The following is a 19,861-nucleotide window of genomic DNA, read 5'->3' as shown; positions in this document are numbered from 1 at the left end:
AGCCGGGCGCATAGGGGCGAAGAGGAGTGCGATGCAGGGGCTAGTGTCGCCCTAAGCGCCCCTGGGCGCCAGGCAGCGAACTCATTCTTCACGAGTTGGAAATGTATCATCACCGACAACATTAGTGTTAAAGATTCTTAAGGTTTTTTTGTATAACTATCAAAACTTATATGTACTGTCAATGGATAGCTAATAGAGTTACAAACAGCTGGTTGATTAGACGAAGTTTTTCCAGATAAGTGTTTGTTGGTAGAAATGAACGCTGCGTGCGGAGCTGGGGTCTCCCAGATGCGGAGAGCAGTTTGCTCAGGAATGCGGGAGGAAAGACTGCCTCGGAGAAGTTGGCCGAGTCCATCGCCGGCAGCCATTGTTCGCGCGGCTCTCTGCTCGGCCGGGAATACCAGTGTTGCCAACACGCGGCAACTTCCCCCGCCGGGCCCCATTGATACCCGGGTTATTGTGGCCGGCGGCCGCCGCATTCCGAGTGTAGCGGCGCAGTTCGCGCACTTCGCGCAGTTCGCGGCAAGAATGCCGGCCCGGCGACGACCAATCAGCGGAGAGAACTTCCTCCCCTCTGGGCGAGACGGGGAAGAGTGTGCCGACCGCACGGAAGTTTAAACAGGGCACAGGCCTACGGCAAGCCTAAGATGTACATCAAGTTCTGTCCCTGCCCGATTACACCCGAACAATTCACCTCCGGCCAACCTCGGTTTTATATATATATATATTTATATTTCTCTGTTTATTTTAATGTAGCTATAGTAACCGTCCATAGTGTTTTAAAGTGTTTTAATGTAGCTAACCTAACCGACCACTTTTAATATTTCAATTCATTTTTCCTGCGCAAAAATAAAACAAATCCCGAAGTTGGCCGAAGGTGAATTGTTCTGTTGTAATCGGGAAGGGACAGAACTTGATGTACATCTTAGGCTTCTCCAGGCCTACAGCTCACTATAACCTAAGTGCGACTATCCGCCATGGCCCCGTGGTGGCCCGTGGCGGCACGGGGTGTCTTCAGCGAGCGAGGGGTATGCGCCCCGCTAGCGGAGGACACTGCCGCGCATCACACGGCCAGGTGCGGGCAGAGATGCCGGATCCATAACAGTCCACTCCACACAGCAGTCCCTCATGTATGCGAACAATGCAGCACTTTGAAGTAGCGACATCCCCCACGTCGAAGTTAGTTCCCCACTGACGAACTACCTCAGATATTTCATGGCGGACATAAAGATATCTTCGTCGTTTCGTAACGCCTGAATTTTCTCAATATCATCACTCCATTTGACCAGTAGAGTTAAATTCCTAGTGACAAAAATGACAAAGCCGGTACGAAAAATTAACTTTTTTTTTTCCAAACATACTCTGACCGCATCAGTTCAAGCCGAGGGTAAAAGTTTTCGCCCAGACGCCATGTCTCCTCGCGGTCCCACGCCGGCTCGCCGCCCGTTGGAGACGATCCAGTCGGCAGATGTCCTCGGAGGTCGTGTTGGCTGACTGCTGGCCTTCTCCACACGTCAGTCTCGTGTTGGCTGACTGCTGGCCTTCTCCACACGTCAGTCTCGTGGTGGCTGACTGCTGGCCTTCTCCACACGTCAGTCTCGTGTTGGCTGACTGCTGGCCTTCTCCACACGTCAGTCTCGTGTTGGCTGACTGCTGGCCTTCTCCACACGTCAGTCTCGTGTTGGCTGACTGCTGGCCTTCTCCACACGTCAGTCTCGTGGTGGCTGACTGCTGGCCTTCTCCACACGTCAGTCTCGTGTTGGCTGACTGCTGGCCTTCTCCACACGTCAGTCTCGTGTTGGCTGACTGCTGGCCTTCTCCACACGTCAGTCTCGTGTTGGCTGACTGCTGGCCTTCTCCACACGTCAGTCTCGTGTTGGCTGACTGCTGGCCTTCTCCACACGTCAGTCTCGTGTTGGCTGACTGCTGGCCTTCTCCACACGTCAGTCTCGTGTTGGCTGACTGCTGGCCTTCTCCACACGTCAGTCTCGTGTTGGCTGACTGCTGGCCTTCTCCACACGTCAGTCTCGTGTTGGCTGACTGCTGGCCTTCTCCACACGTCAGTCTCGTGGTGGCTGACTGCTGGCCTTCTCCACACGTCAGTCTCGTGTTGGCTGACTGCTGGCCTTCTCCACACGTCAGTCTCGTGTTGGCTGACTGCTGGCCTTCTCCACACGTCAGTCTCGTGTTGGCTGACTGCTGGCCTTCTCCACACGTCAGTCTCGTGTTGGCTGACTGCTGGCCTTCTCCACACGTCAGTCTCGTGTTGGCTGACTGCTGGCCTTCTCCACACGTCAGTCTCGTGTTGGCTGACTGCTGGCCTTCTCCACACGTCAGTCTCGTGTTGGCTGACTGCTGGCCTTCTCCACACGTCAGTCTCGTGTTGGCTGACTGCTGGCCTTCTCCACACGTCAGTCTCGTGTTGGCTGACTGCTGGCCTTCTCCACACGTCAGTCTCGTGGTGGCTGACTGCTGGCCTTCTCCACACGTCAGTCTCGTGGTGGCTGACTGCTGGCCTTCTCCACACGTCAGTCTCGTGGTGGCTGACTGCTGGCCTTCTCCACACGTCAGTCTCGTGTTGGCTGACTGCTGGCCTTCTCCACACGTCAGTCTCGTGGTGGCTGACTGCTGGCCTTCTCCACACGTCAGTCTCGTGGTGGCTGACTGCTGGCCTTCTCCACACGTCAGTCTCGTGGTGGCTGTCGCTGCCGGAGTACGGACGGAACTCCGGATGTTGCAGCGGGAGGAGGAGGTAGCGGGAGGGTCCCCGGGTGACGCGGTCAGACGCCGCGGGGCGCCCTGGACCGAGACGCCTGGCGTCCCGGGGGCGCGGCGGTGGCGGGGGGGGGGTGGAAGGGACGGCAAGATGGATCGCGCCGCCGCCTGCCGCACAGCCAATTACCGGGCGGAGGGCGAGCCCCCACTAAACACACGCACATAACTTACCCCGGGCTCGGCGGCTCCTGAGTTACTGCCCGCCTCGCACCTGCATTGTGGCCCCCAGCCCGCCTTCAGCCCCGTCCCTGCGCCCGCGGCCCAGATCGATCAGACAATCGATCAGCCCGCGTTCGCCTGGTAATCGATGTTTTCCTTTTCCCTCTGCACTCGTCCCCACAGTCGCCCCGAGGAGGAACAAAGGCGCTGGTCACCGCCGCTCATGAGCTCATGAGACATGAGTAGAGACCGGAAAAATTCGCGGTTTTCAATGACCTCTAGGATAGACTCCATGATACTCCATGTACTGGGACAAATTGCAACTGCTCATTGGATACTGACTCGTGACACGTGTCAACTGGGATGCTTGTGATTTGATACGTCTTTTGTTGAAGGTTTTTCATTGGCTTAGAGTCCTTCAGATAAACGGTGGTCCAATCGCTGACTCAGCATAAAGGTGTACGAGTTTGGAGTCTAGCCTATCGCGAAATGAACCCGCGTATTTTTTCCGGTCTCTAGACATGAGCACCGGGGAGTTCCCTGACGCATGGCTCTGGCTTTGAGCGCTGCTGTCCGGGACAGCAAGCTTAATGTTTAATATTTCTTATTTTTGTATATAAAATTAATAAACATTTAATTGTTAGAAAAATTATTTTTTTCCTTCAAATAAACAAGTCCTCTTTGAATTATTTTTACAAACTTAACGGCCAATTTCTATTTCAGTCTTGTAAGCATTGAAATCGTGAAAACGTGCATACGGTCTTATATTAACCGTCTGATTGTAAACTTTGTGTCTAACGTTTATTTTTAGTATATCATTAATAAATCGTTCAAAAGTATGTTTTCCTAACACGCTGAAAAACTCATTTTCATGTGGTTTTCAGAAAAAAGCTTATTTGTATTGAGTTGAGGAGTGATACACTAAAAATAAATCAAAAACGAATGCTACCTACAAACTGTTAATCGAAGACTCTGTGTAACGTTATGTCAATACATGCTAGGACAAACATAAAACTTTTGCTTCAAGCTTATAGAATCATCAAATAAGGGAGATAAAATGTATAGACATTATAATGTACTTATACCATTAATTTATTAAGAGCATGTGCAAAACACGAAATAATAGAAACAAATCAGGTTGTCTCTCATCCATGCATATCTTGCTTCGGATTGACGTTCAGTGTAGCAGATGTCTCCTTTTCCTTGATATTCTAACCCAAAATTCCAAGCATTTCACGTTCATTATTGCTCAATATTTCCGTTAAAAATTTTAATTATAGTTTGGCTAAGCTCTTATTTGCTTTGAAGTAATTTTTCATTTCCTAGGATTAGAACGTTTGTGTAGGGAGTGTACAAGGCTATGCCATTACTGAAGTTCCCAGGATGAATGTCTTCGAGCAAGTAATAATGCCACTAGGTACACACCAGATAAAACGCGCCTCTGATAAACCTCTTCATGTTTTTTTCTCGTCTTGATCAACGTGGTGGGAAGTCTAAGGGGGTGTTTGGAGGGGCGGAAACAGTTATCATATCCGCTGGTGCGAATTGCTCCAACAAGACAGCGCCATTCATCATGATTATTTTCGTATTCGCGTTTCCGATGTTCGGGCTGGCCAATGCGTCGTCAAAGCGATCGCGTCTCGAACCTAACCTAAATCACGAGCTGGGCCTTTAAGAGCGCTGTCTCGCCAAGAAAACTGTGCATCTATCCTCTTGCGAGGATATTTTCAAAGCCGATGTTGCAAAATGGTGCCACAGCTAGTGTCGAGTTGGGCGTGACGCACACTGAACAACTCATTTTTTAAACCAATTTCATGAAATTAGTTTCATATTTTGTCGCATAATAATTGAACTAAAAAAAATCTGTTCCAGTAAGGGGTCGTCCATTAATCACGTGGTTTTTTTTAGCAAATTTTTAACCCCCCTCCCCCTCCCCCCTAGTGATTTGTGGTGAGGTTTCAGACTACCCCCCCCCCCCCCCCCCCCCAATAAATCACGTGTATTTTTTTGGTACAAAAAATTTTTCAAAAATTCAGAACATTATCTTCTTCCTAGTGTGTTAAAATTAAGCACAGTGATAAAAATGTCCAGACACACATTAAGGTTGCAGGTTTATTCTCACTAGCATAAAAATAATAAAGGAAAGGCTTATATGTGATTTACGCATGTATTCGGCACCAAAATCACAGTCTTACTGGCGACTGGCAAGCCGAGCCGGGTGGTTCATGTTGCGGCGGGCGGGGATATTGTTGCCTGGCTACGGCGAGTTAGGTCACGCGTCGCTTTTCGGTTTTGTAGAAATCGCGCGAAAAAATTAGTACACGTGATATCTATGTACACCCCCCCTCCCCCATTGTGATATTTCGTGATTTTTCCCGACACCCCCCTCCCCTTTCGAGCCTCACGTGATTAATGGACGATCCCTAATGTGTAAGGTAGTGTTGATGCTGTATTAGTGGCTGCGAAATAGGAAAAGAAAACGTTGCTGGATTAATCCAATAATTCGTGATAAAAGCCAAGTAGTTATGTAATAGCAAAGGAATTAAGTGTCGATGAGGTGAAATTCCAAAGTTTTGTGAACGTGTGTAAGGTCACGAGACGTTGAGAATTTTTTTTTTATGTTTCCACACTAAAAACTCAGTTGAGGACTTGATAAATAATTGTAATTTATCTTACCTGAGAATTAGTGTGGGGAAACCGAAAAACATGTGCCGTTCTAAACTTTATCAACAAGTCATAGAGTAATACTGTGTGCTGAAAAATCTGTAAACATTCTGAGCAACCATAGATTAACAAGTGAGTTGAATAATTATCTTCTTTCCAGCATAACTAAGAACTCAGGGGTACCAACCGGACGGGTCGAGAGTTAAATAAAAGCCTGGTCTAGATAGCGATTGTGCCGAGTCTGCTATAGAATAATAAAGTATTTGCTAAAAGGATTCATTTGCGTGCAACTCAGTGATGTGATATTTGCAGAACTACAAAATAAGTCTATTTGAATGTTCGATCAAATCTAACCAATCCATGATATACAATTAAATTAAAAACTAATTTATTATAATCAATCCTAGCTTTGATATTTACTAAACAAATTTTATTTATGGTGTAAGTATTTCAAAAGTGAGTAATATTTAATCAATATTTATTGATCAATAATTTTTGATATCCTGAGCTGTTATTTTGAAGTGATAATAATTTTGTTCATTCATGATTATTTATTTATTTTATTTTGATCAAATTTCTAATAAATACAAATAAGTCAGGATTATTTAAAACTTGAAAAAGAAATGAAAGCCAAAAATCTCCGCACTGTGTTATCTTGTCGTTAAATTGTATGTTTTTGCTAGAATTGTGTTCATACAATAATTGAGGTCTTGGAAATCTTAATATAACATTTTATGGTGTGATTATATCAACAGTGAGTAATATTTATTGTTGGTTAATTTTTTGATTGATTAATAGTTACCTATAGATTTCCTGAGCAGTAATTTTTAGTGAGTAATAATTCTTTTAGTTCGTGTTGATTTAGAAAAATGTCTTCTATCTCTCTTTTTATATCTCTGACGTTTTACCCCTTACGATATAGTTACATACGAGTCGGGGTTCATTGTTAAGGAAGTTTTATTTCTATCACATATATTGAATTATACGCGCCCTTTATTTTTTTAAATAAAGGTGTGAATCAACAAATATTTCACAGTCGGGTAGGAATCCTTGAAATTTTTAAATTGCCCTCGTCAAAAGATCTTTTTGTTTTGCATATGCCTGTATGATGTATTTAAAACAATAAATTGGATGCATAAATATTCAATAATGTGTAACGCCTAAATGTAAAAGAATCGGAAGACCTCGATCAACTTCTATGTTTAAATTCCAACATATATGTTTATTTTTCTGTGGCCATGAGTGTTTGGATGTATCAGTTCTTTCTTGAATGCGCATTTGCGGTATTTAAATATACCACTTTCAATAAAGCCAATTTGTGTGTATTTCATCACATGGTAATACATGTAAATTAATATCCCAGTTTTACAAGTCAAAGATGGTTATGTATTGTGAAACAGCTAGGTTAACTTAACATTCTTCTAAATCATCAACGTACACCACCTTCCGTCTCTAGTGAAATCTATGTAAATCCTTCATTTTTCTGTCATAAATATCAAGACACGAAAATACATATTCTACTGCTTTTTATTCAAACTTGTGAATGTTCTATAGTAACTCTCGGAATTCCTGGCATTGTCCGGGACAAAACTAAATGTATTTGGTTTTATGCTGTGTGGTTGGTGGTGTTGGAATCGTTACTGGGCGACTTCAGAGAGAACAAAATAAAGAATTATGCTCAACCTGGGAGTGTAATCTCTGTTTACTCGTGTGCTCCTAGGACCGGTGCGACAGAAGTGCAGGATGTGCTGCAAACAAGGGTCCACTGGTCGCGACTTATAAACCGAGTCATGAGCGCCTCAGTAGCTGAAACTGTGACTTGTGGTTCGGGCAGGGGATGTCGGGTGCTGTATTCAGCACAAGGGGGAAATGTGCTAATTGAACATGGTAAGTTGATAGTGTTTTGGTTTATCGGTGAAAGATAACACTGTTGGTATCAACTTGGAGCAATTACACCTTTGCTGTCAGGCCATGCATAGAGACCCGGAAAATTCGCGGGTTCATTTCGTGTTATGTTAAAATTCAAATAATTATACCTTAGTGCTGCTTCTGTCATTGGTTCACTGTTAATCTGGAGGACTGAGGGCCAATTAGAGATCCTCACTCATAGAAGTGTCGAATCACAGGCCACCCAGTCGAGACGACTCACAAGTCAGCAGCCAATGAACAGTTGGCATTTGCCCGAGTGTGTAGGGGATTTTGGAGCCTATCCTGGAGGTCATTGAACCCGCGAATTTTCCAGGTCTCTAGCCATGCAGGCAGGCGATGCAGAGTGTGGACGGGTTGCACTCTGGAAGGTTCTCGCCGTGTGGACGGGCGCATCAGAGCCACAGGAGGGGTGGGAGGGGGTTGTGATTGAAGCCAGCACCCCCGCTAACGAGCGCGGCACAGCTCACGTGGGGCAGGCGCAGTCCCCCGTGCTCGACCCTCGTCCGCACCGAGGTCATCAGAGACCGCGGGGCGGGCGAGAGCACCCGGAGACGTCCGCCACGTCTCCCCGGGAGCGAGCTCGCTCGGCTTCGAACCCTTGTCCCCTGGTATCAGAGCCCCTCTCCCCCTCCCCCCGGTCCGTGCCGACTCTCGTACTCTCCTCGGCAGAATGTGTCTCTCCCAGGGGAGGCTGAGGGAGTTCAGGGACTTTGGGAGACCTGTATGGACCTGTAGGAACCTGCAGAGACCTGCATGGGCCTGCAGAGACCTGCATGGACCTGTAGGGGCCTGCAGAGACCTGCATGGGCCTGTAAGTACTTGTAGGGAGCTGTAGGGTGAGTCCCGTGAGTCATTGACAAATGTACAGTTCACCAGGTAAAATTGATAATTTTAAATCAAAATTATTAAATATTACATTCATCACAAGACTATATTTCATAGAATATGAAAAATAACATTTCCAAATTATTTAAGTGCGACATAGATACTTGGCGTCACTTCGATGCATGCATTCAAAAGCTTCTTCAATAGCTGATGCCAAAAACAGTTAAAGTAGATAGTTATTAAGGAAGATATTTGAAGATAGGTAAATTGTCCAGGGGTGGAGTATAATCTGATCGAGCCTAATCTGAATATATTATCACAATCCTAGCGCTATTCCATTTTATATATATATATATATATAATATCTCACAACGTCGCTCAATACCACATTCATTGAATCCAGCTTGGAAGGAATCTTGTATTTTCACTTTTTGATTTCTTTAAAAGTTCACGTTACTATACCAGCTCCCTAGACGTCATTAATTACTTACATTTTAGCAATGGATACATTCAGAAATTTTTACAATACTGAGTGAAATAGTATAGAAATAAAAAATCATAATTACTAACATGCTTAAATTTACACAACTAGTTGATATCAATATTAAGATAAAAATGTACACAAACTTTCCTTCGTATCTGTGACCACACACTAAACTAACATAAAATAACCTAATGTAATTATATTTATTGTTTACAAAGTCATTTAAAACTGATACTTAAAAATATGTAGATTTCGAATCAAAATTATAACATTCATGACTGATTTTCGGACGTCTATGTTTGGTCTATACCGAACAATGTCTTAAAGCTTAGCTCTAAACGAAAACAGGTGAGAAATTTTCCCATTTTTGGAAATATAGGTTTGCGTCACTGGGAATCTTTTGATATTTTGAATTTTGTTCTTGTACCCTTTCAAAATCTTTTATATTTATTTTTTTAAGTTTTTAATTATATCAAAAAACAGGTGGTATTTTATCTTTTATGTATTATTATGTTCGAAATGTATTTATTATTTTGCTGATTTGTTTTTTTTTTTTTTGTAGTTACTTCCTAAAAATGTGTACATTATATTCTTGTTTCTTGCTGCTAAAATATAATTTTTTGACTTTTTTAAACATTATATACATCAGAGATAATTATCATTTGCACAATATTAAGAGATATTGAATTTTTAATCAAAATCGCGTGTATATTGAATTAAAGTGTATGTTAGGTATATTCATCATTTTCAGCGGGTGTCTTAGACACCTTACAACCACCTAGTAAGTTTTAAACTTGCAAAATCAAACCAAAATGATAACAAACACCACACTGGCTTGTCTTGCATTGCTACCACCGAGACTTGTTGACATCGCTGTTGTGAACATTTTGCTCTCTAGATTACCGTCATAATTGAGAGACTAATTAGTCTCTGGAACTGGAGGATGCTTTGCAGTTGTGTGTGAACAGCGACGATCCTGAAACATTTGTTCTTCTCCTCTGGAGTCTTGCAATTCCTTAGTTCTCTTGAAAACCATTTGGAGTCTCATTTCCTTAATTATCACTTCAAATTACTACAGCAACGTAATTTGCAGATTTAGGCCGTTATATCGAAAAACATCGGAGAAATTAAATTCAGATAAAAAAATTCTCTAAGAGATAAATTTATATTTTGAAGGAGGATCAAGTAGGTTTAATGCCAAGGCGTAGCGCACAACGATAAAATGGGGATGGGATGGCGGAAATGTTGAAAATCTTTTCCCACTTGATCGACCACAAAAAATCACACATTACCTACTTCATCATGGCCTGACTGTTGTCTCCACTCGCAATTCGTAGTTTTGGTGTCGGTATTCTTGAAGTTTTGGAACATTTTTAAACCTCGATTAAATTAACAAATTTATTTTAAAATAACACTAATTTCATGACGTAGCCAGCTGCATGGAATCTTAACCTGGAAAATATCGATTTTATTACCCAGTTTGGCCGAATTCATTTTTAAAGTAGGCCGCCAAAATGTTACAGATGGGACTTTGTGACTACTTGTGCAGGAACAAAAATTCACAACGAATATAGATATTTTATTTGTATGAAAATATAAATTTAAACGATAAAAGATTATTCAAATTAAGAAATAATATATGCGCACACCACCTAGATCTGAACCCTATTTGGGCATACTAGGGGGTTGTTTTACATTTAGCTTTAAATGAATCCATCTTTATCAGATCTTTTTGATTTTTGTTTTTTATAGGGGCTCCTGTCTTCATAGTTTATATTTTCTCGTTCGTGTCTCACGCTATTCACTTCAGATATTAATTTCAATGTATTTACTTACTGGAATGATGTCCGGGTCGACAGAAAGGGCGTGACACTTGTCTATCGTCACGTGTCTGCCTTCTGGAGCCGTGCTGAGCGATCCTCCCTGGACAGTTCAGTCGGGAGTGAGACCACGCCCCCCCCCCCCCCCCCCCCCCCCCCCGCCACAGTGAGCCAGGGTCACTCCTGTCCACTGCATCTGGCGAGGTCGCACCAGGACAGTCCAGTACAGCCATTACAGCTTTCACATGAGACATTCTGACGTGATAACGTCTTGTAAATCGATGAACGCCGGCTTCACGCACGAAAAAATTGTCACGTTCCGCCTGAGCCGAGCGTTCAAGAACCGGCCAACCACCGTGCGAGAAAATCTTCTTTAATATCAAACAGGTTCAGGCGGGCCTTTTTAACTAATTGTTCGTGATTATATTTAAACAAATTATTTAAATTAAATTTGCAATAAATGTAAATAATATTTGAAAATAAAGAGTATGCATTTTTTCATCCATGCTTTCTTATGACGTTATCACGTAAAATTATCGTCCGTAAACCGACTTTACAGACCAACCCCCCCCCCCCCCCCTTTTTTTTCTGTACAATTTAATATTAAAATATTGTCACACTAAAAAAAATATCGGGGACTAGAAAACTTTAACAAACTTTAGGAAATACATGAATAATTACAAATGTAAAATTCGTACGTAAGATATACTTACAGTAAGTAACATGTGTGCAAACGAGCTTAAAATTTAGACTTCTTGAAAATTTAATGTGTCGGGCTATAAAGGGGAGGAAATGCATCATGGTATCCCAATATTAATTACAATAATCCTCCTGAAATAGCCTGAGTAACAAGTACCTAAGTAGCTCATGTGTAGGGGCAGGCATTTTTCACGAGAAAAAAAAACTGAATACCTATTAGACTGCAACAATGTATATCCACATCAGGTGTTTCTTCCTTGTGATTGTCGGTCGTCTGAGAGAGAAGTCGTTGCCTCGTTTGACCGAGCCACTCAGGACGCGTTTACTTCCGAACTGAATTACTGTGATTGGTGTTCTAACAGCAGACGTGCACCTGAAAGAAACTCACCCAATCACTAAACACAGACGATGCTATAGTGTTTTAACTTTCAGCTAGTCTCGGAATCTTTTCGCGAAATATGCATGTCCTTACTCGTGTGTTTGTTAGTGTTTGGATCCTGGAAGGGTGGTGACCCGGATGGTGAACCGGATGGTGACCCGGATGGGGACCCGGATGGGGTCTCCGCCCCAAGAAGAAGCGGTCGCCGCTCAAGGCGAACAAACGACGAACGGAGGCACTTCTGGCGGATCAGGAGGAATACATTTGTCGGCGGCGGGCGCGGTGCTCGATCACAATCAGCAGCTATTGGCTGCGGAGACATACCGCGGGCCTGCCTCCCGGGGGGTCGTATTTCACACGTCGTATTACACCTCGCCGCGGATATCCGCCCCTGGGGCCTGGGCGCCACCTGGGCCCGCACTGCGGCGATGCAGTGGGCTGTGTCCGCAACCTGGGGGACACCTGGGGGGCGCGGCTCCGCAGACCAACACCTTCACCTTCTTCAACCCGTGTGTTCGAACTGCACTCTCGTTACCAGTTGTCTGACTGTTAAATAACAGTGTTTGAGAACACACACCTCTAAATATTCCCAGTCTATCTCCGACTTGTCCAGGCTCCTCCACGCTTGGCCACTCAGAAGCGCGCAAGAGTCGCTGATCTGGAGGAAGCGAGTGCATTGTTCGTGTTCTTGCTACAGCGATAAAAGAGCCGTAAAAAAAAGAAGATATTGGATTCATCAAATCCTTTGTTGAGCAGTAACAATAGTGTCTAACTACTACTCTTCTTTTTAACTCTCTGAGTATTCCCTCCTGCACTTCTAAAATAAACCTTCCGGTGTGGGCAGACCGAACATTGCAAGTCTACGATACGTGCAGCGGATCACATTTGCACTTATGGCCACGGTAACGTTTGGTTTACAGGATAAATATATGTACATATATATTTTTTTACGTGACGTCTAATAAATCGATGAACGCCGGCTGCACGCACGAAATAGTGTCCCGTTACGCACATTGTTCCGTTACGCTGTGTCCCGTTACGCACATTGTTCCGTTACGCTGTGTCCCGTTACGCTGTCGCCGAGTGCAGTACTAATAGGTTATGTTACAATTGACTAAAAAATTATGGTGATTCATATAATTGATGGTAGATATTTGATTACAGTTTATTTATATGAAAAGTTGTTCATAATTATATTTCAACTTTATAGCTAAACGCCAGTATTTAAAATTAATTACAAGTCATATACACGTGAACTGTTTCGTCGACTGTTTATAAAGTGAAGTGAAAAGTTAATGTGGTTTTCATTGCTTATTACAACAATTTCGGCAATAAAGGTTAATTATTCTTGCATTTTAAAAATATGATTACTAGTATAATTTCAAGTATTTATTCTTTTATTATTAAAATAAAAATGATTCAATTTTATTCATAAAAGTATGCAATCATTTCATCAATGTATTGTTTTGACGTTGTCACGTTAAACTATCGTCCGTAAACCGACTTTACAGACAACCAATTTTTATTGTGAGTTTTCAAAAATTGCACATGAAGTAATAGGGAGAGGGCAAGATAACAATAGTTCGCCTCTGACAGTGTTTCTTCTGACGGCCCTGTTGTGCTGCCCGCCGGTGTTTGTCAGAACAGGTGACAGTCGCGGTAGTGCGGTGTGTGGAGGGAAGCCTTCTTTTCACAGACGAGAGAGCCAAACGTCCGATCGTGCATCTTCGGTTGTTTTTTTGTTCATTGTAAAAGGTTAGGTTAGCTACATTAAAAATACTTTAAAACAGTGTGGACGGTTGATTTGGTTAAGATAGCTACATTAAAGATACTATGAAATCATGTAAACGGTTTCCTAGCCCTGGATAGCTACATATTAAAAATTTATTTGCTAAGCAACCATAAAATCATTTTACAGTATTTTTAATGTAGCTATACTTACCTAATATAACCAACCATCCACAATGTTTTAAAGTATTTATAATGTAGCTAACCTATCCTAATCATACGCAAAATTTAATGCCACACCGGTTTATACAATGAGATAGAACGGGGGAGGGGGATGGGGGGGGGAAGCGAGCATGAACTTCGGGTAGCTTCGGGTGTGGCTCTCTCGTCTGTGAGATGAATGCTTCCCGCGAGTGGACTACATTGGACAGGCGTATCAACTACGCAAAAAAAAAAAAAAGTACAATGCAACACGCAAAAGTTAAACGTGGAGTTTTGCTAAGACCCCCTCTGCCATGCCGTCTCAAGGAAGAATGTGCTGGAGACTGCACCGGCTCAGGGCAGCATGGTGCGGTCGCCAGGGGGTGGCGAGGACTCGAACCCGCGACCCGGCGGTCCCCGGAGTCCGCCCGGAGTCGCCCGGAGCCAGTAACCGAGTTACCGACTCCGCGTCGAGACGCCGGGAGGGGGAGGCGCGCGGGACAACAAAAACCCAACAGCCGGTATAGACAACGCCGCAAATCCAATTTGCCGACGCCGAGAAACGTAATTACTATTGATCAGCGCGCCAAGCGGCGGCGAGGAAGAATGAGGCATGCGAGTTGTGGCCTGGAGCTGTCGGCATCTGGGGCGCGGCTGAGCCGTGCTTCCAGACGTAACACCCGAGTAGCTGTACCTTCTGCCCCGCCGGCACTGCAGCAACTGCGTTCCCTGACACAGCGTCCACGCCTGCACAGGGTGTCCACAAGGAAAAAATATTTCGTACCAACTTAGGCGAGAAAAAAAATACTAGATTTGAAAAAAAAAAAATACTACATTATAATTTGTTATGGTTTTAACAATTTAGGAAGTTATTATGACATTGCAATGCTCTAACTTAAATATATCACACCAAACACACACATACATTCCATAGTTTTTAAAAATAACTACGCTTAATAATAAAACATATTGGAGTTACTGTAATAATATTATATTAAATAAAAAAGTACTATATCTGTACTTGACCACTTAAAAACTTATAAAAGTACTAGATCTAGTAGGAAAGTACTAACTGTTGACACCCTGCACCTGCATCACATCTCACATCACCGTATCTGCGTGATAAATAGCACTGTAAAGTCGGTTTACGGACGATAATTTTACGTGATAACGTCATAAGAAAACATTGATGAAAAATTGCATACTTTTCTTTTTAATTTTCAAATATTATTTAGTTTTTTGCAAATATAATTTAAATAATTTGTTTAAATGTAATCACGAACTATTAGCTAAAAAGCCCGCCTTAACCTGTTTGATATTATAGAAGATTTTCTCGCACGGTGGTTGACCGGTTCTCGCACACTCGGCTCAGGCGGAACGTGACAATTTTTCGTGCGTGCAGCCGGCGTTCATCGATTTATAAGACGTTATCACGTCAAAAAAAAAGTTTCGTATCAAGATCTTACGATGATCGGACGGACCTGATCCCGCCAGTTGTTCGCCGTCACATCAAACAGAAGACACGTGATCCTGATATGACGTGTTTCCCCGAACATCCTGCGCCATCTCCACACCAGCCGCAGAACCATTCCAGTAGTTCCCTTCCGCACTGCCCATATTCTCATAGTTCATTCACAAACAGAAACAGTTATGTATATGAAGATAGCACTGGCGTTAAGAAACGTCCAAGGGCTTCTTAACTTTCTCGTTTCAACATGAACCCCGAGGTTTTTCTCTGTTGACGATAACATTTTTCATCCACCATCTCAGGGATCTTATGGTCTTACATCCTAACAGGTGATGTATGAACATACAGCTAGCTGCAGCTGGAGAGACGAGGCTGAACTAGTGGGTGGTGAACCGATGACACAGATACGAGATACAGATAGACCTGCCGTCATTGAGCGGCCGCATCATGATCAAGCGCGGCTCCAGAAGGGGGCGGGGGGCGATAGCCCCTCCCGAGACCAATTTTATTGATTAGTGTATATTTATGTTTACTTAAATATTTAATTTCATATGTTAAACTTATCTCATCAAAAGTTGCATGGAGCTACTAAGGTTCTGTATTTGAAACCTGTAATTTGTAAATAATATTCCAAGGCCAATATCTGACCACTTTCATTTTTTGCAACTACGACCTTTCTTTGTGCGATAGCCCCTCCCGAAAAGTCATCCTGAAGCCGCCATTGATCATGATCATGTATTAACTTCAGCTACAGAAACACTGATCTGACAAAAGTGTGGACATCCCTTACAGTCTTGGGGTCTCTCATTTCATGTTTCAAAGACCAAGATTAGACAAGGAATGTGGTGAATTTTTTTTTTTTTTATAGAAATACTTGATCAGTATAAAATTACCTGTGGGGATAGTTCACTCCTGCACACGTATGTTCGCTGAACCGCCATCTTCACTCCTGCTTCCTGGTCCAAACACAGACGGCTGCAGATGTTGCGGCACACGCTGTATGCGAGGGAGCTCTCCTCAGATGCACCAGCTGTGCAGGCCTGGCGCGGCGCTGCGCGAATATCAATCCCACTCGCCCCAGAGGGGTGAGGGGGTTGATCGGGGGGGGGGGGAGGGAGGAAGGGCTGGCGTCCACGTCTCCAAATATTGTAACACAGGCAATAAGGGAAACTGGTAAGAAATACGCAAGACATGTGATGCCAGCGAACCTGGCATTGGGGAGTAGCTACGTTTTTATGTGCGTGAAACTATTTGCGTGTAAAATAGCTTGAAAACAATGCATTAAACTGTCTTATGTTTTGCCAATGCTGATTGGGCAGTGTTTCCCCATGTTGTCCTATTACGATATTTGACGTCTCGCAGTACAGCTCCAGCGAGGGAGAAGTGTGTCTTTCTCCTTGCCCCCTTCCCTGCGGAGAGGAGAGGAGAGGCCATGAAATGTAAAATGGTAAGATATTTGTCAAATGCGATGACGTGACAAACCCAATCCCACACACTTCAACACACACAGACTTAACTAGAAAGAAGGCGCTCCAATGCTTCTCCCCAATAAATGGTCAAAATTTTGAAATTCTAAACTTCGTGATATTAGACCATAAGATAGAACATAGAGCGTGATTGGTGCACAAGAGTAATGCAGTCGAGCCGTCCACTTCAGAGAGAATTCAAGGTGAGGGTCCCAAATCCCTTAACAGCCCTACACTCACGTTAGACACGTCCTATCCACTGCAAGTCAGTTTTCCACTGGATCTCTTGTTGCTAGGTATTGCGTACATTGCTGGTATCTCAGCATTTGTACCTATCCTTCAACATCAGGTATTAAAAATAGATAGGTGTCTGTCTACCTTTATCAAGGGCAGCACCTGGTTGCCAAAGTGAATTACATGTTTGTAGTCTGGAAATAAATCATACTTGCAGAGAAAACTATGGTTGACTGCTTGGATACTGTTCACATCATCCTCCTATGTTATAATTATTTTTGAAGTGCTAAGACATCTAAAGATTTCTATTCACCTGCTAACAATTCAGTCCCTCTTGTTCCTACTTACTAGCCAATTCTGTTCTTTCATCACTGGTATGTGTTAGCCAAACATTTCACTTAACTATTGGTTTGTAATTTGCATTTCAAAGAAAGGAAATATTGGTTTCCTAAAAATGATTTTCCATAAATTTACGCAATACACAGCTTTTTATCCTAGTCATTTAATTAGTATAGTACAGATATTTTCAAGTTCTTAACTTTAGACTTTTTTAAAAATAAGTAGCTAAATAAGCTGTTTTAGATGCAAAGATTAAATGGTTATAAATTTTTTTTTTATTTAGACCAACAAAAATTTTTTTCGTAATGTGCATTTAAAAAGTGGATGTAGGGCCACCATTCACACTGAGAATCTACTTGAATAAAAAAATATATTTAATTCATTTGCTGGGTAAAACTATGGAATAAGTACACAATAAAACAGTAAACACCATCTGTGGCTGGGAGAGGGGCCGAGCATGTGTCGCCGTGTTTACAGCTGCCGTGTCCGCAAGGAGCTACATCAGCACGGCGAGCATGTAGCAGAGGAGTTCTTTAGGTTAAGTATGTGATAACAAAGCTGTCCATGCAATAAACCATCATTTAAAGTGTGTCCATCATTTGATGAAATTACTTTTTACTAAAAACAAAAAGTGATAAATAACATACTAAAAAACATACGTAATTGGAAATGTGTATACGAACTTCTCACAATTCTAATTGAATTATTTTTGAAGAAATTCTCTTTTACAATGTAACAAAAAGATGAAGCACTGTAGGGTCCTTCCTTCAATGCTCACTTGAACACGAGGAGTGGGGGGGCTCCCTTCTGTATTTGAACGTCCCACTCCTGAATGCTGTGCTTCTTAAGCTCTGATGAGTCAAGACTGACTCTCCTACAAATTGTAAAGATGTTTCACTTCAAAAGGTTGTGCACATAAGGTTGTTACCGAAGGGTGGAAACTTCATAAGTTGATATTTAGGATGTTCAGCTCAGTGCAAACACGTACTAACTATGCTCTTCAATGAATACTACACACGGAACAGAGTCCCATGAATGAATGCACTGCGTGGCAGGGTCAAGTCAGGCAAAAAACTGTCATTCCACACAAATTAATAAATAAAATACTTTGTTTTCAAAAGAAATAGGATAGCTGTTAAGTTATAAAATGTTGATAAAGTTATTAGTTATGAAACAGGCACGTGTGAGTCTTCTACATATATTTGGTCTTAATCAAACAATATAATACAACTTTGTAAACACACCACAAACTTTATTAAAACAATTTACATTACAACATTCACTACCTGCATATCATGCATTCACAACACTGGAAAATACAAGAAAAATTATATATATATATTATATATAATTAGCTATATATATATAATATGTATAAAATTACAACATAAATTTTAAAAAAATGAATCAAATAACTGGAATCACACATATTGTAAACTAAATTTAAACTTAATTTTTTCTCAAAGTTTTTCTCGCCATCTGTAAAACCAGCTTCTAGATGTGGACGGGAAGTACAAATGCAACACTGGTAAGTTAAAGCTTACAGTCCTGCCTAGAACATCTCAGTTTCAAATAACGAGACATGAGAATATGAAAAACCAGCAATCTATATACTAAGTAATAATATTTTTAAAGCTTTTCAATCAACTATAGCTGCTAACATACATAAAACACAGGGAAAAAAATTCATTCATCACTCACTACACACACAGCATGTTTCAAAACTGACTTAAAACTATGCAGAAATGAGAAACAACGGAGACTCAAATACATTCACTCCTTGATATAGACAAATACTTTAAAGTAAATATTGCTGTATTGTTCACATCGAACTTCTGCACGGATGGAGTATGAAGAATGCTTAGCATTTTAGTAAATACAAATGTTTAACAATAATCTCCAAAACCCATTCAGCACAAACAAAAATATTGTAATTATCTGATAACACACCATTTCGCGGCCCCGCCTGTATTAAAAACTGACGAGGTACACGTATTACCTGCGCTGTAGTAGAAGGCACACAAATTGAGAATCGACTACAAATTAAAATACTTTACAAAGTGATGTGCTTCAACCTTTTCCTAAAAAATATTTTTTTTAAAATGCTATTTAACTTAAGTCCACAAAAGGTGTAAAAGTACAATTTATATCAATAATCCATTACCGATCTGGTAAAAATTTGCTTGAATAAAAAGGCAAGGAAAAAATTTGAAACCAAAAAATTAGTTTAAAAGGAAGTAGAGGACAGTGAGTCAGTAGCTGATGCTGTGGTAGGCGTGACGGGGCACCTCCGGCCACAGCAGCCGAGACGAGGGCCCGGGGCTCTGGTCAGCAGGAGCACTCAGACACGGCTCTCGCACGGTACTCGCCGCGCCCCGGGGTCGACGCATCAGTCCTGCCAACACCACGCCCCTTAGCTCGAGTAGCAACCCTCTCTTAGACACGCAAACAACCCCAAGTATCACCCAGCTGAGAATATACCCGGAATCAACTTGGAGGGCAGCGTACGATCAAAACTCACATCTTACGGTCACCTTACAATCATATTGTTTCGATTGCCTTTAAACTATAAATAAAAAAGGTCCTAAGCAGATGAACAGTAATTTACAATGTAGACTTTTGTGCCTACCATATGAAGTTGCATCGCATATGTTCTTATTCTTCACTTTGAAGCTCACCAAAACCTTAATC

General features: G+C 42.3%; 1 protein-coding gene across 4 annotated transcripts in view; it reads right to left on the bottom strand.

Annotated features, from left to right (window-relative positions):
* Positions 1–18,694: 18,694 nt before the first annotated feature.
* The window catches only part of LOC134543322 (NPC intracellular cholesterol transporter 1), a 59,357-nt gene continuing 58,190 nt past the window's right edge, over positions 18,695–19,861 (bottom strand). For all 4 annotated transcript variants that reach the window (XM_063388265.1, XM_063388266.1, XM_063388267.1 and 1 more), the window contains one exon: positions 18,695–19,565. In XM_063388265.1, coding sequence (XP_063244335.1) covers positions 19,499–19,565 — 67 coding nt within the window. In that variant the 3' untranslated portion in view covers positions 18,695–19,498. The remainder of the gene's footprint in view (positions 19,566–19,861) is intronic.

The sequence above is a fragment of the Bacillus rossius genome (genome assembly GCF_032445375.1).
Source record: "Bacillus rossius redtenbacheri isolate Brsri chromosome 9 unlocalized genomic scaffold, Brsri_v3 Brsri_v3_scf9_2, whole genome shotgun sequence".
Lineage (NCBI taxonomy): Eukaryota > Metazoa > Arthropoda > Insecta > Phasmatodea > Bacillidae > Bacillus > Bacillus rossius.
The sequence above is the reverse complement of the archived record's forward strand: the minus strand, read 5'-3'. Positions and strand labels throughout refer to the sequence as shown.